This window comes from Crassostrea angulata, chromosome 9 (genome assembly GCF_025612915.1).
Source record: "Crassostrea angulata isolate pt1a10 chromosome 9, ASM2561291v2, whole genome shotgun sequence".
Classification (NCBI taxonomy): domain Eukaryota; kingdom Metazoa; phylum Mollusca; class Bivalvia; order Ostreida; family Ostreidae; genus Magallana; species Magallana angulata.
The window spans coordinates 12679919-12697080 of NC_069119.1; the positions used below are offsets into that span (position 1 = coordinate 12679919).

Below are 17162 nucleotides of genomic sequence, written 5' to 3' on the forward strand. Positions count from 1 at the left end.
GAGCGTCAATAATGGTTTTAGAGCGCTGGCAAAAACTAGTTCTTACAAATACACATCAGTATGAAAATATAAATATAAGCATTGAATGCTTATTTTTGAATGTCGTCGGTCCTATGACACACCAAGTGGTGCAGACAAATGTTTATACCGTGCTAACGCGCGGTATTTGATTTGTCTGCACCGCTTGGTGTGTCACAGGACCGACGGCATCCAAAAATGTCGGTTGAAAACTATTTTTTTTAAATGAAACTGCTAAAGTAAAACATGCGATGAAGATACTACATGTCGGAATGAATCTTTATTGTTTGCATTACTTTGGAAATCATGTCACCACAATTAAATGAATTTGATTTCAAGAATGCTTGATTATCTTGAATGTTGGATTTTCACAGATTAAGTTAAGGAAATGAACACTTTATATACTAACTTTAAGTTAAAAGGTTCTCTTTTTTTCTTCACGTGTACATAAAACAAAAATCAGTACGCTTGTTGACTAAAACAAAGAAGACGAATACATGTAGATACATTTGAGCAAAACCATCTTGAAATATAAGTGGACACATTTATATTTTCTCTTTATTACATGTATTCCTCTCAAGGTTTCACTTAATGATCATATGGAACACACGGTTTAATTTAGTTAACCCCCTCTAATGCAAATGATTTTCTAAATCACTACTAAATGATATTGACCAGCATACTCTCTTTTTTATCCCTTTATGTTATAACGTTTATATTCAGAACGCATTAAAAGCTAATGACAAAGATACTATGAACACATATTAACTCAGAGCCCGTAATAACATAGAAATGTATTTTAATTTGATACAAAGGGATTTAGACAGTATCGAAACAATGAAGAATTTATCAATGTTTACAGACCTAATTCAAAATGATTCGATTCTATTCTACAATGTACATTAGACGATGAGTGGCAAAGTAGTTTCCATTGTTTGTAATTGATGTTCTCTCAATGAAGCCATTACCAAATGAAATCAATCAACGTATACACAGTTCAATGGGTCATCCTAAATTAATGCTTTATAAATGGTTCTTATGAAATTATGAAAAGTTTCATGTTTTGAACACATATAAAGGAAACATTAAAAGATATTGAGGGTTACTAAATGAGTAAACAAATGATATCGTATACTTTGAGGCCCGTGTTTTTAAATTTACCACTAATAAAAAAACTGCGTGTCTAGAAAAAAAACTATACGGATTGATTAAACGTATTCTGGCCGCATCAGACACAGGAAATCTGTAAAGCTGTATTACGAAATGATCTGAGTTGTAGTAAATGTTCCATCACTTAATAAGCTGGATATTTAATCGCAATTTTTTTCATATTGAATCTTCGGTAGATGTTACGTAGACGGAGAAGTGTCTTACATGAAATTCGATTAAATTGAACGACATCCTGCATAATAATAACGTTCTAAATGGAATTAGCTACTGATAGATAAATTATACCATTCAGTCAACTGAAATGTGACTGATAATTAATTCTCAATATAGAACACAAATTCTAATTTCTTTTCCTTTTAGTAAGTTAGTGTGTTTGAAATGCAAAGTGCAATGGTGTTAAGTCTGAGTTGCATTTAAGTCTGTGAATAAACAAATCGTAACGATTAATTAAGTACTTATACGTGTATGTGTGAAAAACCAAAGAGACAGAACAAATGAATTAGATAAGAAAACAACATTTTTTCCCGATAAAATAATTTTTATTACGTAATTTTAGGCATTGATGACGCTATGGGGAAATTGGTGTTCGAAAAACAATGTTAACATATTCAAATTCAAACAATATAAGGATAAAATTGAGTACTTTTGATTGATTTGTTAAGAATACAACACAGGAATAAAGTATATAAATTTCCTGAAAATTATTAATAATACTTGTATTCGTTGGTTAGGTTTTTAAAAAAACTACATAAAACAACAACGTTAATTGAATTAAATGAAGTTTGAAGACAATCATATGAGCAATATTAGACAACATGCTTTTTTTTTTATCCCATTCCGTCATGATATTTTCAAAGGTAAGTTTTAAAGCTAACGACAAACACATTCCATCGAAATGATTGATTTTTAATTTAGAACACGTTAGCAGCTAATGCCAAAACTACTATGGATATAATTGATGTTAAAATGCTCTTATTGTTTTCTCCTGAAATATGTTCGTTTTCACTTTAAAAAACGTAATAACATAGAAAATGTGTAATCATTAGTTTAATGGAATACAGCAAGTTTTGAGACAACGAAGTCTCAATTTTTTACAGACTTATTCATAAAGGTACAATTTTCCTTTGTTTAACGTTGTGTGACAAAGTAGTTTAAACTATTGTAATACCGTTAATGAAACCACTTTGATGAAATAAATCAATACCCTCAGTCCAACAGCCTATCGTGAACAAGCGCTATTTAATTGGCTTCAGAATCGTTCATATTTAAAACACGCATTGCAGTCACTTCAAAATTAAATTAAGAAATATCAGATAAAACTCAAAATGACAGCTTTGATTTTAAAGACTGTGTTTTTCATTTCTACTACTTGTCTAGTGGCCATGTGTCGAGAGAACAATAATACAGACACCGAATTTCGCCTGTTAGATACATTGTTCACGAACTACACCAGATACAGGAAACCTGTGAAGGTGTTTTCGAAAACGGTGCCAGTCGGAGTTAATTTATTTATTTTATCTCTCAAAGATCTGGATATGAAATCGCAAATATTACACATCGCATCTTGGCTAGAAGTCAATTGGACTGACGAGCATCTTTCATGGAATTCTAGTGAATTCTCTAACATCAAGTATCTCCGGTTACCTGCGGACAAAGTCTGGGTCCCGGCCGTTTGTAACCTGCAAGAAATCTCTGGCAAAAAATGTTTGACCTACGGCTCAGTTAAAAACACTGGCAGTGAAGTTGGTGTTGAAAGCTCAGGTCTTGTGACCCTGGCAGAAACGATTGAAAGCATTGTTAGCTGTTCATTTAATGTTCAGAAGTTTCCCTTTGATACTCAGACATGTAAGTTAAACTTTTTCTCCCCAAATTCTTATTTACAGGATACAAATCTCCTTTATAACCAGTCCAGCTTTCAGTCAGGATTCTATCTTCCAAATGAGGAATGGGACTTGGTTTTAACAACTGTGGAACAGGAAGAAAACTATACACTTGAAATGACAATTACGTTTCGAAGGAGGCCTTTATTTCCAACTTTGTCTTTGCTTCTTCCAATGATTGCCTTGTCAATTATGAACAGCTTTTGTTTTCTGTTGCCAATTGAATCTGGAGAGAAAATGGGAATGTCTATGGCTATATTTTTAACATTCGCCGTGTTCGGAAGCTTGATTAGTGACTCAATGCCAAAGAACTCAGAACACATCTCCTGGTTTAGTGTGTACGTCACAACTCAGATTATTCTTAGTGGTTTCAGTGTTATTATGGAAACAGTTGTTTTACACATGCATTACAAGGATGTCATTTCATCACGTACAGAAGATTTAGTAGATGACGTTGCCTGTCAAATTGGCACTTTGCGTAAATTGTTTAAGAATCTTGAATTTGTAATTAAAGGAGACAGTCAGAACAAGAAACAAGAAAATAAGATGAGTCGAGCGGAAAGATTTGAAAAAAGTTTGTTGATCTTCAGTATTGGCACAAACATAGTTTCATTCTGTACATGTGCAATATTTATTCTAAGTTAGATTAAATTGTAGTTTTCATTGATTTCGGATAGGATTAAAAGAGTAAATTCGTATTGTTAAAAAAGCTCATGATTAGTATATATTTTGAAATATTATACTTTGTAAGTAATATGTTTTCCTGTTGCGTAAAACCTGTCTCATAGGACAAATGACTATATATGATATGAGCCTAAAATTGCCCCCTAAAATGAACATCACCATTTTATTGTAATTCTTTGTTTTCTTTGTACAGATATATATGTATTGTTTTTATATAATGTTAATTTTGATTCAACTGCCCACATTTTAGAAATATGACATCACAAAGACAACCTTTTCCGGCCATTTTTGCATTTTTAGCTTAAAACAGCTTTCAGAAAACGTTGAGTGCATTCTTGAACAAACAAAATATTTTAATCAGAGATGTATCTAGCCAAGGCTTATAAGTGACAAAAAAGTTTTCCTTGTTCAAGCATGCGCTCTATATTTCCCATTCATAAAAAGATAGAAAAAAGTAAATTTTTGACTGATTTTGATTGAATTTTAGAAATAGCGTCTCTTCTGAGTTCTGATGTCATAAATTGCCAGTGAGTGCAAATAAATCAAATAAATAAGTTGAACACTATATTTTACATCAACTCTTCTAAAACATAACATTTTATTGTACCAGAAACAATTTTTAAAAAAATGGCGAATTATGGGGGCCAAATTTAACTCTTATCATATGTACTTATTTATAGCGTTTTGTAACTAGGTGTTAATACGCGGCTATGTTAAGGCTGTCCGAAGCTAAATATATATCGAAAAATGATACTATTTTAATTATCGAAAAATGTTTTAACCGAGTGAGTTTCTTTAAACTTTTATTACATAAGATAACAGTGGCATCCAACACTATATTTGATGTATTTTTGTGACGTCATATATTTTTCTTAAGCACGTGACGGGTGTATTCTAACACGGTAAATAATCTATAAAAATCGCATCGGCACAAGTGAATAGTGACATTAAATCAAAAATATTTTTATGAAAAATCCTTCCATAAGTAATGTATTTTGCAGTTCTTGCTGGGGGTTCATATAAATATTTCGTTTATTTGAAATATTGTCAAAACATTTCGCACCGCCATCGAAATTAGGCACATATTTACCTTTTAGGCTCGATTTACACAAAATCGGGTCAATCGGTAGGTTTCCCCCAGCAAGATTCACAGTGGTACTTATTTTCTCTCCCGATTTCACGTAAAATATACTAAGATTGTTATTATCTTTCATTTGTGCAAAGCCGTTTTCTATATGCACATACATATCACCATTCATTAGATTACACGTAGCAGGGGAGTCTCAAAACCATTAGTTTATGAATAGTTATTAACCTATTAAGAAGCTTTAAAACTGTTGATTTTTTTATATTCCATATCGGTGATATTGAATTTAGTATCCCTAGTATTTACAACAGTGTCTATGTAAAGGAATGAAGCGGTTTTATTATGCACAATGAATATCACTTATTACGTTACGATACATTCCCTAAGAACGATAGAAAGGAATGCAGATCGTGACGTCAAAGTTAACTATGACGTCATATCTTATGAAGTACAGACAAGTGACTTTCTAAATATCGGTGTGAAATTAATCGGGCAGCCTTAACATAGCCGCGTATATCAAACTTTAACTGCATTTCAAAAATGAATATGAATTAAAATAAATGCTAAGTTAAAAATGATTTTTCCCTTGTTTGTGTCATGCAACTTTTCGAGTGTTTTCTATAAAATGCACTGACACTTTTTGGTTTTCATTTTGACTACAATATTTTAGTCAAAATATTTGCAAAAAAATTCTAAATGATCAAGATTCCAGATTTTTTTTTTCATTTAGCTGATAAAAATACCCTTAATATAAGCTTAGAATTTACGCGCATAAAATGACAGATAAAAGAGCTGAAAATAACAAGAGTCTCCCAACCCTGCTTTGTCACACATTTAAAAGGGTGAATATGCTTTTGATTTTTCAGCTACTCCATTTAAATAAATGTATCATCCGAGCTACGATTTACGAAATGTACTTTAAAAATAAATGTATCAAACAGGACACATCGTTAAATTGATATTACAATTGTTTAAGCATCCTAATTAGCATGCGCTCTAGATATGTCAATAAAAACAAGACTGTTTTCTAAAAGTCGTATGCATGATATTAAAGAAGTTTTATCAGTTTACCGATTCAGAGTAAGTTTAGACAGGAATATTTACAAAACAAAATATCGTTTTCTTTTTTTAACTCATTAATTTTTCATTATCTTATTTAAGGGGTAGAGATTGAGCTAGATGCAGACAAGAAAGCAGTTTCAGAAACATAATAGTGAAAAAGCCAAAAGAAATAAAATAATAAATAAAAAAACAATAACAACAACAAAAACCCACACATACACACACACACCACGAAATGATTGTGTCTTCACGTGTTTTATGATGTAATAAAAACCTAATAAAGATTTATCAACTTTCATCATACAAATATATTAAATATGCATGAAATCCACAAAGGTCGTAATATTTATTTGTATATAAGCATGGAAAATAAAGAAAAATAAATTTAAAAAGTTATGCAAAACTATGATTTCAACGCAACTATACGTTAAAAAAATCCTCAGCCAAAAAAACCCCGAAAGAATAAACTACGCTGATGTTGGATATTGTCGTCTAGATGTGGTGACGGGGCTTTTAGAAGTCACTTCCCGGCGGGTTCGTGGAAGTGAACGCCGAGACTGCCAGAAACATCTGTCGGTTCCACATTGAACTCGACAACCGGTACCCCGTTTGACGCCACTTCAGGGGCAAAAAGGCACGCCTGGACGATATCAGAGGATAACTTCCACAAAGCATAGATCACAGTCATCTAGTTTTTGTTGTGCTTTATAAAAAGCTATATCATCTAGGCTCTCTCCGAACCAAACTATATTGGGTCGAAGAAGTCCACCACAATTGTAAATGATGCACAGTGGAAGTTTTTTTTTCTGGAAAACGTGCATCCTCGGCTTATAGATCAGGGGCACATTTACCTGCCAGAGCTTCACTCATGGGACTTACGCAATTAACCAGTATGTCGAGATATCAAGTGCACCTCGTTTTGAAAAAAGTTCCATGGAGCTTCAGAACATTTGTAAAACCAGCAGGAAAATGAAACTCATCAATATTTCGTGTAATAACTTTGGGTTTGGATGTCTGGAAGTCATGACCTCGCCGAATTTCGAGGCGCTGGAGGACTTTTATTACTAATATAAAGTAATGTTATTAATGTACTTGGTATTATTTAATGACTAGTTATCGATGCAGTCACTACAAGTAATAGAAAAAATGTGAGACACAAGATTTGACAACTCTGGATGCATTTGAAAAAAACCATTGCTTAAAAGTGTTCAAAAGCAGCAGTGTCAAAACTAACTTTAATAAGGTTGCTTTTCTAATGGTCCACGGTATAGTGAAATTTGAAGAGAAAGAAAAAGAGTACATGAATCACTAAGAATCATGCTGGGAAAAACCTACCAGTTGACCCAATATTGTGTAAATCAAGCTTAAAAGATAAGAATGTGCCTAATTTTGATGACGATGCAAAATCGTTTGACAATATTTCAAATAAACTAAATAAGTGAATAAACTCCAAGCAAGAACTGCAAAATACACTACTTATCGAAAGATTTTTCATAAAAAATATTTTTGATTTGATGTCATTAATCACTTGCGCCGATATGATTTATAAAGATTATTTGCCATATAAGGATATGCATGTCTCGTGCTTAAAAAGAACATTTGACGCCACAAAAAATGTCTGGTTAAAGTTTTTTCGATAATTTAAATAGTATCGTTTTCCGATGTAAATTTAGCTTCGGACAGCCCCAACACAAATGCGTGTCGGCACACCACTCTTGGCGTTCATGCCAGCTTAAGTTAGTATACTTAGATGTATTTAGCCTACCAATCTTTTCCCGGAAAGCACTGAAGTTTGAACTGGTCATATGAAACTAGATTAATCGCAGAGTAAATAATCATATTATTTTTACTTTCTTTTCTAAATGTATAAATAAAAAACCTGTTGGCTAATTTTAAGTTCTTAAGTGAAAGTAAGAAACTCTGTTATTACCATTCTCTAAATAGGTGGCACATCACCAGTCATTGTTGTAATTACATTGCCGATAATACGAAATCTCACAAATGACAAGTTAGTTTTGAAACTTTCTGAATAGCGAATTTTAACTTTTATTTAGTTTATTGCTTTTAAATATTAATGTGTTTAAATTGCAAAGCGCAGTGTGCTAAGCATATTTAATCTGAGTTACATTTAATTCTGCTAATCAACATGTCGTAACTATCATGCACGTCTATGTATATATTTACACAACCAAACCTAGACACGGAACAAAATAATTAGATCAGAGACAGCAATTTAAGCTAGATTTCGTTAATCTACATATTGATGACGTCATGTTAAAAATGGTGTTCGAAAAGCATTGTAAAAAAATCAAAGCACAAGCATCTAAGAGTTGAAAAAAAAAGTGCGCTTCATTAAGAACAAAACCAGAGAATATTGAAAGAGATGTTACCCTAATTAAAAAGTTCGGTAAGAGTTATAAACAAAACCTATCATCCTTGGCCAGGTTTTCTTCTGTCGTTGTTCACGAAAAAAAAAACCTGACTAATACAACACTATCCATTAAAATACGAAATTTACATTAAACACACACGGATAGTTTGAAAGTCACTCAATTCTAAAAGAGCTGCTGGAATCCCTTGTTTTGTATAGTTTTGATTTCCATGCAAATGCAGAAGAGCTGGGAAGATTTTTAGAAATCTAGGTAAATTACTGTTTAGTTAGTAAAAATTTAGCAGTCTTCGAGATCTTTTTATAAAAAACTGATGTCCTGCCTCTATTTGATTTGTTTATTGTTTTGCTTAAGAAATATCGTTAGCTATTTATAGTTATCATGTGATGATCAATGTGACTAATGTGAAATTTACAAAATTGTTATTGCATTGATATCTTACAAAAAAGATATAAAAAAATACTTTCTATTTGTTTTGATTGTTCCCCGTTGTCATAAATGCACTGCAGATAAAATACCACTTATTAAAACTACAGCTTAAGGTTCCTCTGGAGTAGTATGTACTTATTGTTTATACTTTAAAATTTAATGTGTAAATCAAATCAATACTACGAACCCATATGTGCAAACTCTAATAAAATACTGCTGTGTTATGTTTGTTTTGATATTTTAAAGTTCAATAAAAAGGAAAATTAAATGTATTCTGTGGAATGGTAAAAATTATGATTATTTAGCGGGTGTTTGAGTATCATTTTTTTAATTTAAATTATCTATCTAATTCAGTTTGAATCTACAATAAAATAGCAATAAAAATTAATGTATTAGTACAATAACACATGGAAAACAATGGGCTATGTCAAAAAGAATAGGAAAAGAAATATTCAAGATAAATGGTTGAAAATATTAAGGCAAGACTTGTGCGTTCTATTTTCTCCTTAATTTTGTTGTTCTTCATGAAAACTCTACTTCAACTAGCGGTTTGAAATTTGGTAAAGAAAAAATGGTTTATTGCTAAGTGAAGTGATGTTAGAAATATGTTTTATACATCTGAAACTGGAAGTAACGATAACGTATTGCGTACTGTACATGGAGATAATATCTTACATAATGACATTTTTTTTTGCGATATCGTGATAACATTGAACGATTAGATTATAATCTCGCAAAGATCAAACTATATTAAAAACCAAAAACATGGATCTTGAAAAAATGTCTATTTTTAAATGTTTTATACCGATACATTACGAAACGTAGTTGACAAATACTACATGTATTTGATTCTTTTGAGTCAAACCATTTTAAAATGATCATGATTAGTGTAACTTCTCTTTCATTAAGTTGATTAATTTATCACCAAGCATTTAAATAAATAAATCATCTAAAAATGCAACGTCATTTGAATTTTTATAGCATTTAAATGAACAATATTGACTGGCGTTCTATAATATTTTTTTTCAAATCTCATTCCATTGTAATGTTTCCGTAAAGAACTGAAAAGCTAATGACAAAACTTATTTCATCATTTTGATTTTCAACACGTTAAGAGCTAATGACAAAAATTCTATAGATACAATTGATGTCAAAATGCGTTTTTGTGTTCTACTGAAATATGTTTGATTTGACTTAAAAGAACTTTATAATTCAGCAAATGTGTAATTGTTAGATTAATGGAATTCATCGAGTTTCGAAATAATAAAGAATTGTATACAGACTTATTCATAAATACACATTTTCCTACGTTTAACGTTGAGTGGCAAAGTACTTTAAATCGTTAATGAAACCATTTTAATGAAGAAAAAACCAATAACCAGTGCTTTTAAAATGCCTTAAAAATGTTTCATATTTGAAAAAGGTTTTGAGGACATTTTCAAATACATGAAAAGTTAAAAAGAAAGTTACAAAATGATATCGTTAAGTTTAAAGGCTGCGTTTTTCTTCTCCACCACTAATCTTATGGTCATGTGTCAAGAGAACAATAATGCGGACACAGAAGCTTTCCTGTTAGACACGCTGTTTACAAACTACACCAGATAGAGGAAACCTGTGAAGGTGTTTTCAAAAACGGTACCAGTTGAAATTAATTTATATATTTTATCTCTTAAAGAGCTGGATATGAAATCGCAAATATTACACATCGCATCTTGGTTAGAAGTCAAATGGACTGACGAGCATCTTTCATGGAATTCTAGTGAATTCTCTAACATCAAGTATCTCCGACTACCTGCGGACAAAGTTTGGGTTCCAGCCGTCTGTAATCTGCAAGAAATCTCAGGCAAAAAATGTTTGACCTACGGGTCAGTTAAAAACACTGGCAGTGAAGTTGGTGTTGAAAGCTCAGGTCTTGTGACCTTGGCAGAAACGATTGAAAGCATTGTTAGCTGTTCATTTAATGTTCAGAAGTTTCCCTTTGATACTCAGACATGTAAGTTAAACTTTTTCTCCCCAAATTCTTATTTACAGAATACAAATCTCCTTTATAACCAGACCAGTTTTCAATCAGGATACTATATACCAAACGAGGAATGGGATTTAGTGTCAACAATTGTGGAAGGAGACACTGAATACAATCTTTATTTAGTCATTACGTTTCGAAGAAGGCCTTTATTTCCAACTTTTTGCTTTCTGTTGCCAACTGAATCTGGAGAGAAAATGGGAATGTCTATGGCTATATTTTTAACTTTTGCCGTGTTCGGAAGCATGATTAGTAGCTCAATGCCAAAGAACTCGGAACACATCACCTGGTTTAGCGTGTACGTCACAACTCAGATTATTCTTAGTGGTTTCAGTGTTATCATGGAAACAGCTGTTTTACACATGCATTACAAGGATGTTGTTTTATCATAAGCAGTAGATTAAGTAGATGACGTTGCTCTTAACAATGGCGCTTTGCATGAATTGTTTAAAATTCTTGATTGTGTAATTAAGAGAGACAATCAATACAAGAAACAAGAAAACAGGATGGGTAGAGCGGAAAGATTGATAAAGGAATGATGATCTTCAGTATTTGCACAAACATAGTTTCATTCTGTACATGTGCAATATTTGTTCTGCGTTAAATTAAAATTTTAGTTTTCGTTTTCGGTGATTTAGGATAGGAATTTGAAAAATCAATTCATATTGTTAAAAATGTTCGTGGAATTGAGCTTTCCCAAAATATTATTAATATACATGTACATTTGGAAAACATTATACTTTTTAAGTAATAAGTTTTTCTGTTTCGCTAAACCTGTCTTATAGAACAATATTTTATTGATATTTCATAGCGTGATGTAAGTAGGTGTTAATATATGAAACTTGAAATGCATGTTTCAAAAATGTATACGATATAAAATAAATGCTAGGCTAAAATAATGATTTATACTTTCTTTGTAATGCGACTGTAGAGTGTAGAGTGAAAGATAATTCATCTGGATGTGGTGCCAGAGCTTTGGAAGCCACTTCCCGGCGGGTCCCCGGAAGTGAAAGCCGAGACTGTCAGTAACATCTGTCGGTTCCACATTGAACTCGGCAACTGGTACCCGGGCGTGAGGCCACTTCAGGCGCAAAAAAAAAACAAAAAAAAAAAAAAACAAAAAAAAAAAAACAAAAAAAAAAAAAAAACACGCCGGGTAGACAACAGAGGATGTCCCTACCACCAAGCAAAGATCACAGGCAGCTAGATTTTGCTGTGCCTCATTCAGGCATTGAAGTTTGATCTGGCCAAATGCACCTAGATTAATCGCAGTGTAGATAATCAAATTATAGTTACTTTTTTCTGTTAATGTATAAATATAAAACGTGATGGCTAATTTTCAGTTCTAAAATGAAAGTAAGAAACTCCGTAATTACCATTCTATAAATAGGTGGCGCATTATTAAGCATTGTTGTAATTACATGTGCCAATTATACGGCCGCGGAATCTCGCAATCTGCAAGTTAGTTTTTAAAAACGCTTTGGCACTGGTCTTGCAAACAGACTATACAGGGCAAAATATAGCCGAAAAACATTCCACTGATTGAAAAAGTTGTTGTAATGATCGTTCTTGAAAATTTTTTCTCCCTTTATCATTAATCGAATCCTCTTACAAAATTATTTAACTATTCTTTTCGTGCAAAGATAACTTTTTTGGAGTACTGGAAATCATTTAACAAGTAAATTTAAGGCACTTCACCACATTTATAATTACCTAACTACCCTAATATTATTTCTTATTCTTAATATATTAAATGCCAAAAACCTCTTCAAGGTTGTCATGTAAGAACATGTAAGTAGTTTAATATTTCTGAATAACTCTTATGTCTTCTTTGATATTAATCCAACAATCCATTGGACAGTTTCTCTATATGGAAATCCCCTGTTTCACCCCATACATCAGAACAAATATTTTTTTTATGAACTGCGCAGTATATATTTATATTGGAAAAAGTTGGGATCTTTCGCTTTAAATGCTATACATATTTCAACCATGCACTTTAACAAAAGGACACTGAATAAAAGATTGCAATAAACCAATATAAGTGACTTTCTAGGGGTCCTTCACATGCATGACTGCATTATTATTAAATTATGATTGATTATGGCATTGGACTTATTACTGTGCCTCCACAATTGCATAATTGAAGAATTCCAAAACATATTTTATAAAACTTGAATCGTAATCAATATAATTGTCTTTTATTTAATCCCAAATCTTTGGCAAGAACACGTGGCGGATTTTTTATATGTATACATCTCTTGTTTCTAAAACTGCTCAATCTTTTTATTTTTCATTTTTAGTTTTCAATTCGTCTTTGGTGATTAAACGCGCATACTAGGTTTAAATAAATCATTCACGGTTTCTACATAAATTGCACAAATCTTAATCAAAATGAGGTTACCCATAAAAGATTAGTTCGTTTGCACAAAATCAATGTACATATGAGTATATTTATTCATGTTTTGTATTGTATTCTTACATTTGTAAACTTCAGATTGATTCCTACTCCTCTATATCTTTAGTGGCAATTCCAGTGTATAATGACGGTGCCTGAATTGTCATAACCGAAATTGCATTATTCACAATTCAGATGGGACAAAGGTCTGAAATAATCAGGCCAAAACAAGCGCTAATTTTTGTGTGCTGTAAATTGCTGTTTTTTACTATGGGAGGCGCTGTAGCTCCCAGGTCGTGAATCACATCCACTGATTATATTACCTAGAGATAGTTAGTAAAACTATTCTTCAGCGTTTCAGTGACCAAATTCAAATTTTCAAACCCGGAACTCTTGTTTCCATACAATGTTTATTGGCTCCAATGTGCATAAATTGAATTCAATCTACCAATTCTTTGCAAGGACAGTATCTCTTTGAAAAGCCCCTTTAATACCCCCGCACACAGGAAATAATTTATAAACTGCGCAAAATATTGATTATTAGTTAAGACCTTTCGTACCAACTGCAGACTTTTAAATTAATGCAAGATAAAAATATCTCAATGGAAACAATACCAATGAACCTAATGAAAATGGCATTATGGATCCTTTACATGACTGCATTAACCAGGGGTAGCATTTAATGTTAAAATCAAAGGGGCTTGGACCTAATTTTTTGTCTCATCTATTTAATTTAATACTGGGTTTCAAGAACAAGTATTTTAGAATTCGGTTGTTCTCTATATTGATCAAACTTTAGGGAACTATAGATGCATACAATTAAGCGTCCTTTTTGTTATCTGCCGTGTTTCTCTTCACCTTTCTCAATCTGCATTAAACTAAATTAAATTCAATTAAATTCTGTCTGAAATTAAATATTATAATAATATACATACTATCGGTGTGTGTTCCATACTTCTAACTTTTCTAATCTAATTCAATACCCACTGATGCGGATCAAAATTTTATATTAAACATGTATTCATTCTGGTTGGTTTTTGTGTCATTACATTAATGTAATATTTTAATAATGTATATGCAGTGACTGAATTCACTTAAGAAAGAACATAAGGATTTTTTTTTTAGATTTGTGTATACAGACTATGTACCTCATTCTGATTTTCAACAAAAAAAATTAAGTTTTGTTAGTTTATTTACTAGGAAATAAGGAATCATTCTTGAGTATTATGAGGTGATAATTTTGGTCGGGGCGTGGTGAAATCCAAAAAACCTTGAAGGGATTTATGACAGATTTAACCACGCTCCGACCGAAATTATCACCTAATGAAATTCAAAGAATGATTCCTTATTACTTATATTTATATTATTTCCAATTTCTACACTTTAAAACAATATAAATTAAAGCCACTATTTTTTATGTAGCACATGCTATGTATAACTATGCGTCGAAGCCAATACCTTTGTACGGGTATGCTTTAAGACACGCCCATTTTGTGTCGCTCATCTTTTATGAAATTAGGTTTTATGCTTCAAAATTGATAAAATTACAGACAAAGACAAAAACAGTAGTAAATATAACCGTTTATTTTCAACACATGAAAACCAAAATAAAAACATTGTATATGTGCATGAATATAATGTGCACGTTATATGAAACTGTTCACAATCGTTTGTAAATTTGAAGTCTTTTTTTATGATTAAATTCACAACAATGATGACATTTGTCCTTGCCTTCAGAGCTAAATGTCTATTGCAAAGTCAAGCCATGTGGAATTACTTTAAGAATCGTGTTTTAATAACTTCACTAATTCTGTTATGAGATCACTTGCTGGCATTCAAGTTCATTGGTTCAGTGATACTTCATTCTTTTAGATTAGTTTGCTATACATTTCATTTTGAATCTAATGAAAATGAATATTTTTTGGATTAAGGATAAAATTCCTGTTACTGTTAAATATTTTCATCTGTTTGAGTTCAAGGGCTTAACTGTTCATCACACAAATATGAATTCAATGTCTAAAGAGTACGCTAATAGTACATGTATGTAATATATACTTAGGATTAAAAACCTGTAAACGTACTGCATAAAATATTTCGGCTGTGTATTCTATTTACCGTTTTTGGCTGAAAGCGAATTCCGCTAAATCAAGTACATCGCTATATGCCATGCATATATGTATAAGATAAGTCACTCTCAGGAATACGCTAATTATAAAAATCCGCGCCAACTTGTTCAAAACCTTTTTCCGCCAAATATTGTACACGCCAAATATAAAAGGCTTACAGTATGAGATCAGAAAACAGAGGAAAAATATAAAATACAATGTGAAATTCTAAATCCGATACTTCAAAGCAAAATTTACGTTAACGAAATCTGAGCCAAAATTAAAAAAAAAAAAACGCTCTCTATGACAATGTTCCGATCTTAAATATTTTCGTCTGGGTGTGGTCCCAGGACTTTTGGAAGCCACTCCCCGGCAGGTCCCCGGAAGTGAAAGCCAAGACTGTCAGTGACATCTGTCGGTTCCACATTAAACTCGGCAACTGGTACCCCGCGTGAGGCCACTTCAGGGGCAAATAAGCACGCCGGGTAGACAACAGACGATGTTCCTACCACCAAGCAAAGATCACATGCATCTAGCTTTCGCTGTGCTGCATTGAGCACTGAACGATCCAAATTCTCCCCAAACCAGACAACATGCGGTCGAAGCAACCCGCCACAATTGTCTTTGGTGCACCGTGGTAGATTCTCTTCCGGAATACGGGCATCCTCGGCTGAAAGGTCCGGGGCACCTTTACCCGCCAAAGCATCACATATGGGGCTGTCCCGATTTACTGTAACATCATGACATCGAACGCACCTCGTCTTAAAAAGACTGCCATGAAGTTCCAAAACATTCTTTGAGCCGGCGCGATAATGAAGTTCGTCGATGTTCTGTGTAATAACCGTAACATCACGGTTTTGAGGTTTTAGTCTCTTTTCACATTCTGCTATTGCTATATGAGCAGGGTTTGGGTGTTTTAAAGCCATGACCTCGCGGCGGTAATGGTAAAACTCCCACACAAGGGAAGGGTTCCTGGCAAACGCCTCCGGAGTTGCCAAATCTTGCGCCGCAAATTTTCTCCATAGTCCTCCGGCGCCTCGAAATGTCGGCACACCACTTTCGGCGCTCACGCCAGCACCAGTCAGTACTACGATGTTTTTAGCCTTACCAAACTTTTCCCGGAAGGCACTGAAGTCTGAACTAGCCATAGTCTGAGAACAAAATAAACTTTGCGGAGATTTACAACTAAATGGATGTAGCCTCGTCCGTCTGCACGCGATATTTAAAACCTTGGGGAAGTTATTTGTAGATAAAGTCATTATCAAAGTTCGCCAATCCGAGTTCTCCTTTCAGTTTTCATTATTTGTTCTATGGTAGCCCACTGACGTCAAAATAGTAATTAAAAATGTGAAAAATGGTCACAATAGACATTTCATGATGATGGATGTTTTTGGTTGAAATGTACAAAGTATATCAGGTCATGTAAAAATTACAATTTAAAATCACCTAAACGAACGACCCGTTCAGCAGAGGTAACAGACAAATCTTTATACGGTTTTAAATCGGAAGCAGTCAATAACTTCCAGGAATCCCGTATTACAATATTGTCACCACTTCTTCGTTTTTATTCTAGTAGACGTCTGGCATGTATTAGACCTGACGTGTTATTAAAAAAACCGAAAATCTGTGTTGAAAATCACTCTTAAGTTAAAAATCAGATAGTTCCTTCTGTTAAAATGAACGGTTTATTACACGACTACAAAGAGTTGACAAAGTGTTTGTTGTTTTGATTGGGTTTCTTTTAATGGTTTCTTTTTTTCAATTGATTATTTTTTTTAAAAAATATGATTGACATGCACTGACAAAGTGAGTGGGAGTATATCGTCTCAAGACAGGGTCCGGAGTCCGCATAGCTATCTCCAAATGGAAGAGGGCGTGGTTTCCGACGATGCATGATGAGAGTACATCATTAGATA

At 32.9% G+C, this 17162-nt stretch overlaps 2 protein-coding genes and 1 pseudogene across 2 annotated transcripts; 1 reads left to right on the top strand and 2 right to left on the bottom strand.

Annotated features, from left to right (window-relative positions):
- Positions 1-6340: 6340 nt before the first annotated feature.
- On the bottom strand, positions 6341-7706 carry LOC128163366 (NAD-dependent protein deacylase sirtuin-5, mitochondrial-like; annotated as a pseudogene).
- Positions 7707-9600: 1894 nt separating this feature from the next.
- LOC128163367 (neuronal acetylcholine receptor subunit alpha-7-like) lies at positions 9601-11563 on the top strand. The gene is made up of 2 exons (XM_052826944.1): positions 9601-9609; positions 10326-11563. The coding sequence occupies exons 1-2, from the start codon at positions 9601-9603 to the stop codon at positions 11133-11135; spliced, it is 819 nt and encodes a 272-aa protein (XP_052682904.1). The 3' UTR covers positions 11136-11563.
- Positions 11564-14709: 3146 nt separating this feature from the next.
- On the bottom strand, positions 14710-16552 carry LOC128163063 (NAD-dependent protein deacylase-like). Its single transcript, XM_052826526.1, has one exon. It carries the CDS (start codon positions 16503-16505, stop codon positions 15567-15569), a length of 939 nt encoding a protein of 312 aa, XP_052682486.1. The 5' UTR covers positions 16506-16552; the 3' UTR covers positions 14710-15566.
- Between the last annotated feature and the right edge of the window lie 610 nt (positions 16553-17162).